This window comes from Leiobunum rupestre, chromosome 10, assembly GCF_980474605.1.
Source record: "Leiobunum rupestre chromosome 10, qqLeiRupe1.1.hap1, whole genome shotgun sequence".
Taxonomy (NCBI): Eukaryota; Metazoa; Arthropoda; class Arachnida; order Opiliones; family Sclerosomatidae; genus Leiobunum; species Leiobunum rupestre.
Genome location: NC_143393.1, coordinates 13812000 through 13831191, shown reverse-complemented (window position 1 = coordinate 13831191; position 19192 = coordinate 13812000). Strand labels below are relative to the sequence as shown.

The 19192-nt window shown below is 38.2% G+C and overlaps 2 protein-coding genes across 2 annotated transcripts in view; one reads left to right on the top strand and one right to left on the bottom strand.

Moving 5' to 3' along the window:
- Positions 1 to 19192, bottom strand: part of Rab3GAP1 (RAB3 GTPase activating protein subunit 1) — an 88914-nt gene that overhangs the window by 60963 nt on the left and 8759 nt on the right. The window lies entirely within an intron of this gene.
- On the top strand, positions 4060 to 17638 carry LOC149924471 (uncharacterized). Its single transcript, XM_090160081.1, has 4 exons — positions 4060 to 4268; positions 13804 to 14735; positions 14802 to 14964; positions 15491 to 17638. Exons 2-4 carry the CDS (start codon positions 13827 to 13829, stop codon positions 16951 to 16953), a joined length of 2535 nt encoding a protein of 844 aa, XP_090016207.1. The 5' UTR covers positions 4060 to 4268; positions 13804 to 13826; the 3' UTR covers positions 16954 to 17638.

The following is a 19192-nucleotide window of genomic DNA, read 5'->3' as shown; positions in this document are numbered from 1 at the left end:
TGTTGAAGAATTTTCTGGACTTCACATATTATCATCCACTAAGAACCAATATTTACCGTTAAATATCTCTACACAGTGTAAGTATAAAATTTTACATCTTTAAGGGGGAAGCCTCTTTTTCGTTCAAGCTGAACGTTTCTGTATTAACTATTACATAATTGAATTATATTTTACTTATTAGGCTGAACCTTCCTCTAGTGCTTAAAATAATTTTGATAATTCTAATAATAATAGTTAACGATATATAAGGTCCTAACTAAAGGGTAGTTTGGGCGCTTGCTAGAGTTCTCAAATTACCGTAATTTAGGAAATCAGTAAATTACGCGGTAATTTACCGTGTTGCAGTAAATTACCAAAATTTTCTTTTTTTTAAAAAGGTGTTTTTTTTACGATTAAAACAAGGAATACAAAGAAGAAACGCTTTAATTGGGTATTATTTTACATTTTATAAATTATTGCTCAAAATATTTCTGAATAACTAGGTCTACTTTCTTTTTTTACCCATTTTTACCAAATAAAACTTTATTTACTTATTTAAATGATATTAAATTATAGAAAGAATAGTATATTATTTCGCTAGATAACTTCGAAGTAACGCTAAACTAAAGCAGATGCTCGAAATAACCAAGAGAAAATAAAACTAACATTTTAGCAGACGACAGATGAATGTGATTTTTCTTAAACAGGGCTAGACATAAGTATTCTTACTATTAAACGTATCTAACTATTCTAACACGGCCTTCGACTCCTTGGAAATTCCCAACCAAAATTAATCTAGGTGGTACAGCGGTACCTAGCTCTTCGAGTTAGTGCGTTACGCGGTTTACGCCTATGATCTAGTGTTTGCTGGAGTGAAATTACATTATTAAACGATGCAAAAATACACTAAACCGCGAATAACGTTACGTTTTGAGTTTTGTAATCTTGTGCGACGTATTTTAGGTACATATTAGCCCGAAAGATCAAAGAAAATTGAGAAACAGTGAAACACGAATACGATGGTAAAGTACCATGGTAATTTACCACATTAAATTACCCGTTTAATTACCAGGGTAATTACCATTTTTCGTAATTTACCTGAGAAAATTATAAATTACTGTTACCAGGGTAATTTACCGCGTAAATTACCAGGGTAAATTACAGATTCGTATCTCTAGCGCTTGCCCAACTTGTTTAGCTCCGGGGGTCCGAATTAAAACGTAATAACTTAATTACTTTTAAATATAAAATTTTCAAAATTATTTTAGTCACTAAACAAGAGGCTGTTCTACACTTAAATATTAATTATATAAATTAAAATACAAAATTAAAAGAGTTCAGCTTGAAGTAGCGCAAAAGTAGACAATGGCTACTGTAGTCTTCCCCCTTAAACGAAGTAATAGACTATGAGTAGTGACGAATTATAAAATTTTACATCTTTAAGCGAAGTAATAGACTGTATATTTTGAACAAAGATGCGGGGTTTCATTTTTATGGCCTAGAGGCTAGATGGATACTTCTGTCGTAATAATAAACTTCTGATTGTACGCGCACTTTTTCCGAAGAATCTAATCATCAACTCCAACATACGAAGTGATAGAAGAGAAATTTTCTCAAATCACCGAGAAACCCAAACAATAAAAATCAAGCGAAAAAAAAACACGAGTGGAAAATGAAGGGGTGTATAATTTGCACACGATCCACATCGAGAAACGGTAGACGAGAGAAAATTAGGAACTGAATCGAATGACCATTAAATGTTCGAAAAATCAGGCCACACGTTTCGCGAATTAGACACGTCAATGCACGAACACTATTACATTAGCACCGACCCCTTCCCCTCCAACAATATATATATAAAAACGGCTCATTTTATAAATAAACCTGCGTCGTAGCCACACCGTTACCGGCACAATTTAAAAAATAAACAACTATTAAATGCCCGTATATAAATGGAACTTTAGAATGATATTAAATATAAAAAGCGTCTCATCAAAAATGAGTTAACGTTTTTTCAAATATCATCGAGTCCTCGATTCACACTTTTGGAACGTATACAATGAATAAACAAAACATTAATTTCTACGATGTATTGTGTGGCAGACGGTATGTAGTTACGTCAAGGTTCATAAACGTTCAAATTACAAACGAAAAACCTAAAAAATGTTTTGTTTTAGTTTAATTTAATGGAATTAAGATGTTATCGATAATTTAGTTATTTACTGTTCCCTACAAGGATTTCAGGCTAATTTTCACGGTTCCACATTTTGGCCAAAACACTTATCGAAATGTTATCGAGATATCGCACGATAATAGGTGAAGAAAACTACTTCAAATTTAAAAGAAATACCTCTTCTACTACAAAATAGGTTAAAATAAATTACTAAATGTGTTGAATATTACTATTTTCATTTATATTTTTATTAAATAAGTATGGAAATTATATATTTAAGTAATCGAAGCTAAGCCCTGGTCATAAAAAACAGCCGAATTTCAAACGTTTGTTGACAAACGCGTTCAAGGGTCCCAACAAGTTGGTCGACATTTGATCTTCATTCGCAAGAAACTACTATTGCTTTGACGAACAATATTTAGCGAAAACTGTTCGTACTGTGAGGAAAACAAGTTAGAAGATATTTGCTCTTCATTCGCAAGGAAATACAATTCGTTTGATCAACAATATTTAGCAAAAACTGTTCGTACTGCGAGGTAAACAAGTTAGAAGACATTTGCTCTTCATTCGCAAGGATATAAAATTCGTTTGATCAACAATATTTAGCAAAAACTGTTCGTACTGCGAGGTAAACAAGTTAGAAGACATTTGCTCTTCATTCGCAAGGAAATAAAATTCGTTTGATCAACAATATTTAGCAAAAACTGTTCGTACTGTGAGGTAAACAAGTTCGAAGACATTTGCTCTTCATTCGCAATTAAATACAATTCGTTTAATCAACAATATTTAGCAAAAACTGTTCGTACTGTGAGGTAAACAAGTACGAAGACATTTGCTCTTCATTCGCAAGGAAATACAATTCGTTTGATCAACAATATTTAGCAAAACTGTTCGTACTGCGAGGCAAACAAGTTCGAAGACATTTGCTCTTCATTTGCAAGGAAATAAAATTCGTTTGACCAACAATATTATGCTAATTCTTTTGATTTGTGAGAGTCAAACAAGTTGGTCGACATTTGCTCTTCATTCGCGAGGAACTTACTATTGGTTCGAGATAATAATGAATTATAGACCTGTAAAAATATCACTTCAACCATATCCTAACAGTCCAATACACTTCAGCAAATCTCCCGATTAATTGAAATGTGCAGCGTATTAATTTTTGAAATGTGCTAAAAATATGGGTCAAAGAAAGTTAAAGGAATAGCTAATCATAGACATGACAGGCGGATCAATTTCAAACGCGCACCTTTCCTTTAAAGCGTCAAAACATCGAATCTATAAAATACGCGATGTGGAAACGGTCATCGTTCCACAAAAAACGAAGTAAATTTTATACCGAATTCCCCCCAAATAAATGAAAAAGTCATAAAATTAGCCCATTTAAATGGTTGAATGGTTCAACCGATTCGTCGAGCTTAATTTCGTCAGAATCCATCTGCGTAGAGTAATCCTAACAGTTAGTTCGAAATCTTACAAATAAAATGCCCGCTTGATTGGCTTCCAAACACCGCCACCAGAACAGACGGGAAAGTTTTCCAAGAAAGCGTACGTAGCGCAGTTTCGATCAAAAAATGGACTCGACCGGGTATATAGTTGAAAACCTGTTCATCGAAATTTTTTTCTCCATTAAAACAGAGGCGGGGGGGGGGGAGCAAAGGAACCAGGTATGAAAGAGGGGAAACGGTCGAAGGGGGGTTGTGTCTTTTCTGTACGGTAGTTCGAGTCAAAACGCTACCAGAAGAAACTGAGTGGAGGGCGAGGAACCTGACTTTCTAGCGAGTCGAAGAAGTTGAAAAGTTGTACACTTTCTCGCTCGAGTTTGGTAGAATTGGCGAAGCCCACGCGTGAATTTCGGGCATTGAGACGAGGAGGTTTTTTGATCTTCATACCGCGTATCATCTTCGTCATTCGCGGGTCGTCATTCGCGGGTCGCCGTTCGCGATGCTAGTTCGAACGCGACCGTCCTTCTAAATCCCGCGTCTTTTCAAAGAAGAAGATTTCACCGACTTTGTATTCAGTTTTTCGGACTCGATTTTAGTGAAAGTAACAAAAATGCGGAATAGCCTGGAGTGATTTTGTTTAGCGGATTGGAGAAATCATACATTTTTCACAGGTTTGTGTTTCTGAGTTTGTATAATTGAGTGTTATTGGAATTACGTGACGTTTGAATAAAAGCTACCGTCCCGAACAAAACAATGAACGTAATGATAATAAAATGCTCTTAAGATTCGCCTAAAAGAAAATAATTTACAGTCTGAATTGATAATGGTATAATACATAGTAAGCGTAAATCGTATTCGTCGAAATTGCAGGCGCGTCGTACGTGTAAGTCTATAATGGTAATGGATTGGAATGGCGAGACAGCCGCACGAGCGTTTGCGGACGACGAACGGATGTCACAACAGCGGATAAGTGATGAAGAGCCGAGTCTTAGCTAGATACCGCGACCGACTGCCACGAGATAATTTCAATTTCAATCGTTAACGAATGCAAATTGCGAGGAGGACCTAAAGACGGGATATCGTGTCTAGCATAATTATCCGCGTTGTAGGATGTACGAGACATCTACTTGACTTCGTATACGTCATTGAGACGAGAATGGATGAATAAATACCCTGCCTTCGTGATCCCGATAGACTAGTTCGTAACCCGTTTGCTCGTAGCATCGCTACTCTTCTTGCTAAAAGATATTAAAATTTTGAGTCATTTCTTTCAATTTAAAGGTTTGTAATAGAAAGGTTGGGTTAGATCAAACATATTTTCTGTCACTAATATGGAGTAAAATCAGTAAATAAATTGATTATTTGAATACACAAGCTAGTGTAGGGAGCTGTTGACTCGCGTGGCACGAAGGGCTTGCCACCATCCTCCACCGCGATTTAACCCGGCCGCCTGAATTAATGGCTTCAGTAGTCGCTATAGATGACTTGGGCATAGGGTGGTATCTCAAATTCAAATTTGTATTATATAGTTACATGAAATAATTTTACAAAGTGATTATTATTATTCTAAATAGTTTCTAACTGAAAATTCAAGTAACTCACAAGGAGACTACCCGAGGTGTAACACACCGATTTTGTTCAAAGTTGGGCGAAATGTAGACCTATATGAGATATGAAATTTCCCAAAAGGAGACGTTGCACTAACCATTCGTTTTGCTATAGCAACCGAAAATGTTTTTGATCACTTAAAACAATAAAATCTCCATTTAAAAAAGCATGGGATTTTCTCGGTTACCACATTTAGGTAAATTTCATCAAGTTTGGGTAAATTTGTAACACATTTTGGGTAAAATAAGGGAAATATCTTATTTTGGTTGTAAGTGGTCAAAAAAAATTTCGGTTGCCATGGCAAATCTAATGGGTAGTGCAACGTCTCCTTTTGGGAAATTTCATACCTCATATAGGTCCACATTACGGCCGACTTTGAACTAAATCGGCAATAAACACCTCGGGTACTCTCCTTGTCAGTTCAACGGACTACTGCCATTCTTAATAAAACCCACTCCTATGGTTCCAAAAGTACCTATTTTATGGATTTCATGGAACTACCCAAAATTAACCAAAAATAATACGATAATATTGGTAATTATGTCACTTTTTACAAAAACAATAAGATGTTAAAACCGATTTTATCACTACCCAAAATGACTTCCAAACAAAACATTTGGCTAGTATACTCAATTTTATAACTACCCAAATACGGCAGAACTCCCCACTAAAATATGCCCTGGTTTCAAAATTGTACGTAACCAAAGACTAAGGATTGGACAGTAAACATTTTATATATTTATATAAATTAACACGTTGATTTTTTTGGCGATCGTGAGTGCAAAGTTCCTATTTCGTCGCCGTTAAAACAAAACCACGTAACTTGAGATACGTGGTTTGGTCAAAATTGACATATTCAGATTCTACACCTTAATTTACATATATAACGTTAAAAACATTAATAGGTTGCAATTGAATTTCTTTTTTTAAATCGAGAAAACATTTAAACGTATCTTTGATATTCAAAACGCGTTTCGCGCAAAAGCACGTATCTTGTTTATTGTCATCTCCTATCTCACTACATGACGCGAGACCACGTATCTCTAAAAATTCCCCTTTAGCAAAATATTTTTAAATTAAAATCCTCATAAATTCAATAGTGAAACGAAATTATTTAACTATAAAATTAACTCGCGTGTAAAAACCTAACACGCGATTTCACAAGTCCCTGCAAAATTAAAAATCCATTTTTCTCAAAAAGGCCACCGAAAAGATACGTGGTTTTGTTTTAACGGCGACGATTTGGAAAATACCTCTTCTGAAACAACGGCAGACAATTGCTTCCGATAACTTTCGACGACTTTAGTAGTCTCAGGTAACATTGACCCAAGTGAAGTGTTAACCTGGCCAGTAATTCCATTTCAATGGCATATTGACACGAATATTGTCGTATATATACATTATAAACGGTAGAAAAACCGTCAGGTTGAATATCATCCGCGAGATGAAACAATGGAATAGGAATCAAAGGCACCGGAACAATGGAAAGTCTTAGGGACAATGGTCAAAGACGCCACGAAAATCAAAAATTGTTAATTTTCACCGAGTATAATAGCTTTTATTATCTACCATTGTACGAGTTGAAAATCTCCTCCGGGTGTTGATTGGTACGCGCACGCTATTTCCGTTGAGAATTTCCAGTTTTCCCTCTTCGTCACAATTTATACCTGGAAGACCTTGGGCAAAATACGACAGTTTTTTATGTCATCCTTTATTATTAAGTTATAATTTCGGATGATGATTCGTTCAACACGTGCCCGTTGGCCTAAAATGACTCGAAAGATCCTTAATTACTTTAGCTTCTCTATAAAAGTAATTTTGACTGGGAGGTCAAATTGCCACTAGGACGGCCATCTCCGATCTTACCAAACTGGACAAACTCGAATGTGGCCCTAGGCTTTAAACCGCGCCGCTTTCATTGTGGTAAAGTAAAGGCCAGTCGGATACGTAATCAGTCGGAAAATCGTCGTGCAATTACGCAAATTATTTCTTTCAAAGTATGAGGATATTGGTGTATTTCAAACGCTGGGTGATGTCTCTTCAACGGGTGGTCGGGTATCGGATAAATATATAAGTTTAATTTACCCAGTCGTACCAGGATTTCAATTCTATCATCTTAAAATATGGGTGGCTTACAAAATGTGCCTTAAAAACACTCATAAATATGTCAAGTTTGAAGGTTAACAGAAAATTTTAAAAACAAGGTGACAGTCTAGATAAACATAAACAAACCCGTATAGATAAATATAGAAAATCTTAATAACCCTAAACCCAATAAAACTCTTCAAAATGGGATCACTGCTACCATTCGTAAATATTTTTTGAGTACAAAAATTCCGTTTTCGTTATTTATCAAAAACCGAACTTAATATTCAAACACGAACTTGGAAGTAGATACTTTATTTATTTCGTAAAAATTACGATCTGAAAAGGCGGTAATTTTTACTTGGAGATATTTTTCCATAAAAACACGTTTATCGTCAACCGCTAAAAAACTACATTCATGCAAATTTTGATGGCACTTCTAGGAAGAGAGGCGAGTCAAAGACATACAGCTTATGTACATTATTTGAAAATGAGTAAAAACCAGGACGAGTTTTAGAAGTGCGTTTTTGGGTCAGAAAGAAAACGCGTGCGTTTTTAAAAATTTCTTCAACAGGCTCGACTTTCAACGGCCTTTCTACTTTCAACGCTGTGGGTCAAAGATTCGCGAGGAACCCAAGCTGGATGTCGAAATAGCAGTGATGCGCACGTTCCGCTCATTTTAGAGCGGTTCGGAGTTAGAATGAGCGGTACCTTTCAAATAATTCAGAGGAGAGGCCATTTTTATTCTTAAACTCTCGACAAACTGAGACGAGCGAATAATAATTAGATTTTTAGAATATTTTGGTAGTTCTAAATTTTTGTTTATTAAGTAGGCAATATGATAGCAGTGGTCCGAGGTGGAAAATTTCAGATGGAGAATAGTGAGGAAAATAGTGGAAAATTGCAGCCTGGAGAAGTGAATTTAGTGGCCAATCTGGCCAAAAGTGGCCAGTAAATATTTTTACCACAGAAAAGTATAAAATAATAATAAAAAATATTTGAACACCGAAATTTCAGATTTGGGCTACTTAAGGCAAATATATACGCATAGGAATGGTCAGATTCTGATTAACATTAGAATAGTCTAATTTTTTTAGAATAATTAATTATAATTAACATTGTAAGTTCAGTGTAAACTAAGACATTTTAACAATAAACTTGTTAAAAATTTAATTCCAATTACTTTTTTAAGCTTTGAAAATCAATTTTTCATTATTAGCCACTTTTCCACTATTTGCCACTGGCCTGGACTTTTCTCCAAAAAGGTGGCTTTTTAAGAACACTGTATGATAGACTTAGTGTAAGTTTTCAGTGTTTTTTACAGAACTGATTCAGTTTTTATGTTCGATGAGCTGTTTGATGGCACTAACGTAAGCTATTTTTTATTGAGCCGAGCGTAAGAGAGCTTTAGCTGTATTCAATTATTTTTGAGGGAATAAAAAAGCAGGCACTTTCCTCGGAAAATTAAGAGAAGAGAGATGAGCTAACAGTAAACGCGTTTAACCCGAGTGCCTTAGAGAGATATACATTATCTTAAGAATAGGGCGAGACACACCAATTTCAACTGATATCTCCAGGTTTTAAGATAGTAAGATAAAACCTTTGATTTTATCTTACTATGTCGCCAACACTTACCAAATGTAACCAATCTTTTCATGATGAGATATAGGATTACCCATTTCATGGTTGACATTTAAACTAAACTGGTTCTATATTATTATACAGGGTGTTACAAAAGGTTATGCACAATTTTAAGGGTGAGCTGAGAAGTATGCATGTTTATCCCCCATATTCCTACGATGAGTTAAAAGAGCACCAGAGAGCTTCAAAGTGTGGCCTACTAGCCCCTGGAAGTAGGCTGCAACAAGCACAAAACCAAGCAGCAGTGACTTTAAATACTGTTTAAGTTTACTTTTTTAAGCTGGTTACCTCGATTTGTTTACAAAGTCCTTTTTTACCTATCACACGAACCCAAACCTTAATGTTCGCATTGCCCTGCTGCTTGGTTTTGCGCTTGTTGCAGCCTACTTCCAGGGGCTAGTAGGCCACACTTTGAATCTCTCTGGCGCTCTTTTAACTCACCCCTACAACTCCTTAAAATTTTTGCATAACCATTTGAAACACCCTGGATATGAGAAAAGTAATGAAGGCAAATCTTTAGTAACAAAAAACTATTATATTATTATATATTTTTATTTATTATTAAATATGAAAATTTGTGCCATTTCGGTAAAATTTCTGACCCCCCAAAAATTTTCTAGATTGTTACCAAAGAAAATTAATTCTACGCGATATTTCCAGGTTTACAATGTCTGAATTGGGCCTCGAAATATGTCAGGAGAGCACGAGCTACTCGCGAGCTGAGATAGTGATTTCCAAAAAATGCCCACTCTAACGTTTTCGCAGTTCCGGCACAATTAGCAACAGCCGGTGTTTCCTTACTTCGTACCGCAAAACGTTTTTCACCGAAAAACTTGACTTTCTCTCCAGACTTTTAGGGGCCTTGAATTTCCCCTCCACCAAGGGGAAATTTGACTCGCTTGACATACTACAATCGACAAACAAGAGGTAGTTGTGTTTGCGAAAATATTACCTTTCTAACAGATCCTTGTTTGGGAAAAATGGAAACCCTATCGTACTTATCAGATCGTTTCGGAAAGGAAAAACCAGTAATTTAGGAAAATTATTTATAGTGAAACGGATTGTTTTTATAAAATGCAAGTATTCAAATTGGGACATTTTGAACGTTAACCAGGTTTAACAGACGCTAGGGGTAATTGGCGCTAGTTACGTTAAAAATAAGCAGCGCGTGTTAACGGACGAGTTTTAGATTTAGTTTTAAGGCCCTTTAATAATTCATATGAAGATGAAAGGTAATTCATTGTATAGTCAAAGTCTGCTAAACAAATAAGCTTAACAAGAGGTGATGTGACCCGAAACGGGCTTCCTCTACCGAGAGACAGGGAAACTAGCGAGCCGTAGAAACAATATGTCCAAAAACGTATACTAGTTATATAAAATCTTTATTTTAAATAAAATGCCGATTAAAAATACCCTATCGTAAGATACGATTTAATTAAATATTCCAAAACCCGTTAATTTAAAATATAAATTAACCCCTAAAAACCCAAAACCCCCAAAACCCGGCGACCCAAAGCTGAAATTACATATGCCCACAGGTGCATCCAAAGGGAAATCTCGGATCCAGAAGATTCGACCTTACAAATTTCCCAGAGTTCGTTAGCTTTTTCAAAAGTAATTTTCTGTTATCTTTTTTTTTTTTAATACTTCTTCGTTTCTTACGTTAAATGAAAAGCAACTCAGCCTCTGCCCTCGAGCGGCTTCGGTTACAATTTACAGCGATAAAAAACACACTCGTATGGAAATAAATTTAGTACCATTTTTATCAACCTCAGACCACCTTTTCAAATATCCAATTTATTTGAACACGCTGCGCTGCCAATAAATCAGGGGGGTTATAAATTTTAAAGGACCTTGAATGCGTGGGTTTCGGTTCGGATTCTTAACCGATTTAGGCTTTCTATTGAAATCTCTAAATCTAGGCTTACGCTCAATACTATTCAAACCTTTTGTTTAAAGACTGAATAAAAATGTAAGACCTAGAAATGTATTTTTACGCTTAACAAAATAAGCATATTTCAATTTGTAAAGATTGAAACGGGGGCAACGATAAGTCGCGCTGAGTGTTAATTAACGGGTTTTTGAATAGTCCACATTTTTGGGAGATGACGCGGGTGTTTTTACTTTAAAGAATCCGCCTAACAAATAAAATACCGGTATAGTTGGTTTCGCGAGTTAAAATTTATTAAATATACCACGTTCGATTTCGAAAAGCTTACATTTTGGTAGAATAAAAATAACCAAAGAGGGAAAAAAAATTATAAATTTCATCCCAGACACGTAAATATCTCAAGAAGCTGGAATGCGTTCGATTTTTCTGGTTACAAATAACCTAAGGTATAACTGTGGTAGTTTATAGTTTAAGACGTAAAGTCTAGTCTGGCACTGGAGAGTTATTTATTAGAACCTCGTAAAGAGTTGAGAGCCTAATCGGCAACGGAACAAAAGCCCTAATGAATAAAAAGTAGATTCATTAAAAAGCATTATTTTCCCCCCCGCGAGAGCCCATCAACGGGTACACCCCAAAGACAGAACCAGTGGCCAGAGGCTCTTTGTCCGTGACCTCGGGGCGAAGAATTTGGATGAGATATTCCGCGGAACATCGACCTCAAAGGCAGTAGATAAAACGCCTCGAAATTCCCGCGGTGGTGTTAAAGCCGAGACCAGGCTTACCGAGAAAGTTCGGGCCAAAAAAAACAGATCTTCCCAAAACGAAATTATACGTTGAGTGGGGTGGGTGAAAAAAATATCTCGGAATTCGCCCTTTCGAAAACTTTGGGGTGTAACAAGAACTACGGTAAATCTTTTTTCTCTCTTTCTTGAGGAACATGGCCGCGATGTTAGCGTTGACTCCCTCTTTACTCGTCAATGTTGTTTTACTTTTAGGGTGAAACATCTCGAAACTGCCGATTCGAAAATTGCTTACAGGCAGGGAAACAAACATTTAAAGAGAAGCCATTAGATGTTCGACTTTAATGCTTTTTATTTATAATAGATGGCAGTTTGAATCTTTTGACGGAAGGGAACAAATACCTAATTTAGTTATTAAAAAGATTATAACTGTTTTAAATAAAAACCCATTTGACCAACCAAAAACTAATAAAATTAGGAAATTTGTAGTCAATTTATAGGGATTTATGGCAGATATTTTTTGGAAAATATAGAAAAATTTCTGATCAAATTTAAATACTTATTTTAAGGAAATTTAGTTTAATAATTGGCCGAACCAGCGAAGATTTCTAGTAGTGTTAAAAACATTTTAATTGTACCTGAGTTTTTGATTGACAAACAAAATTTCAACGGGTAAACTACGAAAAATTATCTAGTACTATGTTTTATCAATGCAGAAATTATATCGACACCGTTACCCCAATATGCAAATAGTTGTCAATATTATTAATATGGAAATTCATTAAATATTAATTGATAACTGAATACGTAATCTCAAACCGGAAAAGTATTAAACACAGCGCCAAAAAATATTATTTTAAATTCATAAAATACTGGGTTGTTTAGAACAGGTGGCGTCGTTCAAAACTATCGTCATTTGGTCGAAAACATTGACACCAAATAATAAGACGACAAAACGAAACGGGCATTTAAATTGCTTTTTGTTTTGTTGGGCTTAAACCATAAATTAGCAGTTGATGCATTGACATCTCCGTGGCGTTAGGGAGGAGTCGCGTACGCGAGGAACTCCGTCTGGAATACAACCCAACCTAAACACAGGCGAGGAGAGAAATATATCTTCTCAACTTTCTATCCAGTGGGTGGAATTTACTAAAAGGGGGCGCGAAAAAGGTACCTCGAGACGCCCACGAAAAATCTAGACTAGCAGCAACGGTGGGTAGAAATTGGGGCCTTACAAAACATCGGGGAAATGTTTCCAGGGGTAGACTACCTTTAAACTCGGTACGGGTGTGGCGAGGTTTTCTCCCTTTCTCGAAAGTTGACGCTTTCGAGTTCAACTGTTCAAACTTGCGGAAATTATTACTAAAAAGAAATTTGCTCTCGTTAAACAGTCAACGAGGCCAATATCAGGGTTCGTACGAAATTTTCCGAAAGAATTTCCCTGACTTTTCCAGGTTTTTCCTGACCATTTTTGAAAAATGAGTGGAAGGTTTGAGGTTTAATCTTGCCAAATATTTAATATGTATTTTTAAAACATTTTTCAAATATTTATTTATCTGACTTTTGGGAACCATTTTCGAATTCCCTAACACTTTCCTGAATTTGTGGAACCGTTTTCAAATTCCCTGACTTTTCGGAACCGTTTTCAAACTCCCTGACTTTTCCCTGACATTTTGGAACAGTTTTCAAATACCCTAACTTTTCCCTGACTTCTTGGAACAGTTTTCAAATTCCCATGTTTTCCAGGTCGCGTACGAACCCTGAATATTTATTTGCGAAGTATCACAGTCTTCTCAAATAGAAAATAAGATTCGTCGTACAATCACAACGTCAGATATTTCGTTAAAATTCTCCTTCTTCAGGGATTTGATTTTATCGGCGTAGACAAGGTTGAAAGTAAACAATGGTTAGAAGCGCAAAGAACCTCTTATATTAGAATAATAATAAAAAACGAAAGATATTTTTATTCAAATTTTTAAAATTTCATATCCGGCTTTTTTTTACAACGGACGTGCCTCTGTATAAAAGTAACTGCTAATTTAGGGAAAATAAGGGCTCGTGTTTGTACCAACAACAGTACTATTGTAGAAATTTGAATTATCTAGTCTCCCCCCCCCTCCCAAATCGCGTCGAAATATTTCAAGGGCGCAAAAAATTATCAATCATTTTTCAACGCTAAGATTTCGTTGGCCCCCTCCAAATTATAAAGCCATTATTTATCAACCTTTTCCTTTTCCGTAGGTCCCGCTAGAGGGCGTTAAAAGATGAAGACGTTGACGAGGTCCGCCATTCTGCTCGTAAGAGCGTCGCTTATCGTGTGCGTACTATCTTGGTCGGGGAGTCAAGCTCAATGCCCTTGGTCCAAGGACCTTTCGGATCTTCATTCAGACTGCATCTGCGCCACCAACGCCGCCCAGCGGTTGTCCATACAATGTAATCCCGTAGATTTCAGGTTGTTGCTGACGGCCTTGAAAGCCGAGAACGGTGGAGGCGGTGGTACGGCCATAGACTTGTTGTACGTCAACAACGCCTCCATCCCGACGCTCGAAGATGACTCGTTCGCGGGGCTGGACATTCAGTCTTTGCACCTGGCCAAGTGCAATATCGAGAACATTTCGGAGAACGCCTTTCGCGGCTTGAACCGACTGACGAGTCTTAACTTGCAGGACAATAAATTAACGCGAGTGCCAACCTCCGCCCTGAAGGCCCTCTCCTCCTTGAAGCAACTGGACTTGTCCAATAACCGCGTGGCCAAAATAGACAACGGAGCTTTCGAGGGGGTCCCCTTGACCACTTTGAAGTTGGCCGATAACAAGAAACTAGTCCTGGCCAACGAGGCTTTCAAGGGTATGGAAGGGACCTTGAAGAACTTGAACATGAAGGGGGTCGGCTTCGAGGTCATACCCCAAGCCGTCGGCAGGCTGTCGTCGGTGGCCTTCCTGGATTTGGCCCAGAACCAAATAGCGTCGGTCGGGGCGCCCGCGTCCGGCGGCGACAATCCTCTGAATGGCGTGTCCCAGTTGACAGCCTTGAATTTGGAAAGGAACAGAATCGCCCGTCTGGACAGCAGAGCTTTTATGGGCGTCAATACCACCCTGAGCTCCTTGTCCTTATTGAACAATCTACTCGTGGAGTTCCCGCAAGACGCGCTCGCCATACTCGGAGAGTTAAGGGTAAGTAAATTAGGACTATTAATGTCTCTCGTAAAGCGTACCTAACTGAAACTCCACTCTTTGAAGGTTCTCGATCTTGGCTTCAACGGCATTAGAAAGATACCAAAGGCGGCTTTCGCTAGCAATTCCTATTTGACCTTATTAGCTTTGGATGGCAACCCAATGGCTACCTTACCGGAGGAGGCCTTTAGTCACTTGAACAGCACACTCAGAGGACTTAGCATTGGAGGTAAGCTTACGAGGAGTGTACCCGAGGTGTAAATCACCGATTTTGATGAAACTCGGGGGGTATGTAGACCTTGGGATAACATGAATTTTCACCGAGGGAAAAGTTACGCTGGGCTTCCGTTTTGCTATGGCAACCGAAAATGTTTTTGACAACATAAAATGAAAAAATCTACATTTAAAAAAGCATGGGATTTTCTCGGTTTCACAGGGGGGCTACTTGATGGATTTCACCCAAAATTGTTAAAATTTAGCATTTTAGTTGAAATTTTAATTTTAATTTTGGGTTTTCAAAAATTTTCACATGCTTTTTTAAATGTAGATTTTTTCATTTTAAGTTGTCAAAAACATTTTCGGTTGCCATAGCAAAACGGAAGCCCAGCGTAACTTTTCCCTTGGTAAAAATTCATGTTACCCCAAGGTCTACAATTTCATCAAAATCGGTGATTTACACCTCGGGTACACTCGTCGTTAGTAAAGAAAGTGGTTTTCATGCCGGATAATAAATAAATAAATCTCGTATCTGTCAGGTTCGTATCTCAAGTGTGACTGCCATATTCGTTGGGTCGCGCAATGGACCAGAGTGGCCGATCTGCAAGTAACCAGCCGGGAACGTAACCCGCAATTCTGTTCGTCACCTCCCGAGCTTCGTCGAAGGACCTTCGCCCAGATTGAACCGGAAGAATTCAAATGCGACGAGGAAGAACCAACCACGACGCTCAAAGACGATCTGACCGAACAACCCGCGACTAACGTCAATACCACATCCACCAAAGAAGCCAAAAGCTTGGACGACCCCGACGTGAAACCGAACGCCCTGGAGTCTTACCCCTCGCAACCCGACACCCAACAAACGCCACCGACCTTCACCAACACATTCTCCATAACGGTCTTGCCAAAGGCCGCCAATCAGCAACGAGTAACCATGATCGACGCCTCGTCCAAGGATTCCAGCATCACCTTGAAATGGGACACGGACCCTAGCGTTCGGAACGAAGACCCAGTTCTGGGTTTCAGAGTCTTGTACCGCTTCTTTGGCGAGAAGGAATTCCGTCGAGGGCCTAAACTGGAACCCAGCATGAGGAACTATACGTTGGAAGGACTCCCGACTGGTCAGTGCTTGGTCGTGTGCGTGGTGGAAGCTCTACTAAACGAAGAGGAAGTGCGTAACGCGAATAACGGAAGCGCTTCATCGGGAAGCGGAAACGTGCCTTTCGGTCAGTGCCAGGAGGTCAAAACCGAGCGTCACCGATCGGCCGACTTGGACGTGATCGTCATCGCTGCTTCCGCCAGCGTCTGCGGAGTCATCATTCTGGCCGTCGTCATCTTCCTGTGCTGCTTCAGTCGGCGGCGCAACAAGAACAAGCACGCCGAGAAACCTCGACTACCACCGACAATGCCGTTGCACGTCTCCACCGTCCCGGCGATCAAATCGGAACACGAATGGGAGTCCTTATCCATGTACAGCGGCAGGAGCATACCCAGGGCTAGAATGTACCACCAATCACCCGGAACGCCCACCAGCAACGCCGGTGGTCCCTTGTCCAACCCTTCCTTCGTCTACCAAGAAGACGCCCGATCGCACATCTCGAGCCACGACCCTCCGTTGATCCTTCCGGCGGGTGCTCACGTGATCGGCTCGCCCAACGGCGTTGCCAGCTCGGGTCCCAGATCCACGGCCGACGGGCAATCCCACAGATCTTACTCGCAGTTGTCTACTCGTTTCGCCAGCGACCCTCACCTGGCTGACGTGGGAAAATCGCAACCCAATCTGTCCCATCTCCCGTACGCCACTAACGGCCGGCCACACAAGAACCAGAACGGAAAGTCTAAAAAGGGCCGTTTGGCTTCTTCGTCGTCGTTACACTCCCTGACTGAATACGAATCCGACTGGACAGCGGCTAACGGACGAAACCATAACTGGAAAGACTTGGACGACGATATCTACGTGGGTCAGAATCCCGTCGTCTCTAACCGCGGCAAATACCGGTGACCTCAGTGACCTTCAAACGGGTATACCAACCCACTTAACAATTCACGCGTACGCGACATCTCGCGAAATAAAACATTAAGAATATAAAGACTGATTTACCAAAGTGTCCAGATTCAGAGAACATCTTCAGCAATCATTTCGCTTATGTTCCCTTATTTTAATCGCATTATTTTAAACCAGCCCATAAAACATTAGACGTGTTTTCGCGTGTGAAATGTAGTGGGGAAATTCCCCGAGTGACGGAGAAAATTGGATGGGAATCGAGCGCACTAACAAGGGTTCGTTACGAAAACTAGTTTTAAGGAATTTCATTTCCCCTTTTTAATGAAGATGGAAATCTCCCGATACCGGTGGACAGGTAGATATATACATATATAAATTACAAAGCGTTTACTCAGAAAAAAGGAGCTGGTTCTCAAACCGTTCAAGTTATCTAGATTAGATCGTGTACTTCGCGACATTTCGACCAAAATTTAATTGAAAACCATCCATAATTATAGGTTTAATTAAATACGACATCCACGTACTTAAAAGTAGAAGAAACTGAAAAAGCATTTCCCACGAGCAAAAGCTTATTTACTTATAGTCACAATTTCTTTTAATCAAATGTAACAGTTGGGGCCAAAAAGTCTACGCTATACAGTCGGCTGCGCCTGGGCCCACCAACTGCACACGCCGATGATAATAAAGTTGTTAAAATAAAAATTATATTTCTTTATTTTTAAATATATAAATAGTGGCATTCATTCGAGGGTAAATGGCAATGGAAGAGAAATATTTCCGGGTTGGATGGGTAAAACAAAACAAAAACGGTAATGTTTGAAGAAAGACCTTCCTAGGTGTAACGACCGGATGAATGGTTAAAAACACATAATGTCTTTAATTTAGCTTCATCCTCGATAAAATAAGGTTGGAATTAAATTTTGTTTTCTCCTATTCCTTGGAGAAATCAGAAGTGACATTCTCGTTCAGGCATGCGTAAAACTAGATAGAACTGCCAGTTATAGAATCGACATGTTATAAAAGGTTTTATTTAAAGATAAAAGTCGGATGGTGATAATAAAACAATGCTTTTCGGCGGAATTTCCGAGTGACTGACCAAGCTAAAACTCTGTCTCCGCCTTGGGTCTCCTCCTATTGTACTATTCGTTACAGCCCGCTCACCTTCGCCCGCCAGGACATTGATTTCTTTCAATTCGCGAAAGACGGACCGAAATCTCGTTTTCGAATTTTATTCATTCAATAATTTTAAATCCTGTTACTATCGTTTTTAAGGGCAATTATTCTTTGGTTTTATCAGAAGTAAATAATACAGAGTTGTCAGAAGTTTTTCAGATTCAAATTCCCTAACTATTCCTCAATTTTTTCCTGCCTTATTTTATTGCATATAACTCTTAATTTTTTCCCCGATTAATTTACTAGTTCTTAAACTTCGTCGATTTTTCCCGGCTTACATCCTAGTTCTTAGTATTCCCTGATTTTCCCCTGGCTTATTTTCTAGGTCTTAAACTTCTCTGATTTTTCCCTAGATTATTTTCTAGGTCTTGAACCTATCTGATTTTTCATTGGCCTATTTTATAGTTCTTTACATTCCCTGATATTTCACTGGCTTATTTTATAGTTCTTTACATTCCCTGATATTTCACTGGCTTATTTTCTAGTTCTTCATATTCCCTGATATTTCACTGGCTTATTTTATAGGTCTTAAACTTATCTGATTTTCCCTGGCTTATTTTCTAGTTCTTAATATTCCCTGATATTCCATTGGCTTATTTTCTTGTTCTTAAACTTATCTGATTTTTCATTGGCTTATTTTCTAGTTCTTAAACTTATCCTATTTTTCATTGGCTTATTTTCTAGTTCTTAAACTTATCTGATTTTTCATTAGCCTATTTTATAGTTCTTAAACTTATCTTATTTTTCTCTGGCTTATTTTATAGTTCTTAATATTCCCTGATTTTTCACTGGCTTATTTTATATTTCTTAATATTCCCTGACTTTTCACTGGCTTATTTTCTAGTTCTTAAACTTCCCAGATTTCCCCTGACTCATTTACTAAACCTTAACATTTCCCGACTTTTCCCCGACTTTTCTCGCACGTATTTAATAGTTCTTTACATTCCCTGCTTTTCCCCAACTTACTTACTAGTTCTATTAGTGCCAAAATAACCAACGTTTGTAAAGCCATATATTTAAAACCTAAGTAAGAAAAAAAATAAGAAAAAAGTAGCTAGCGTTT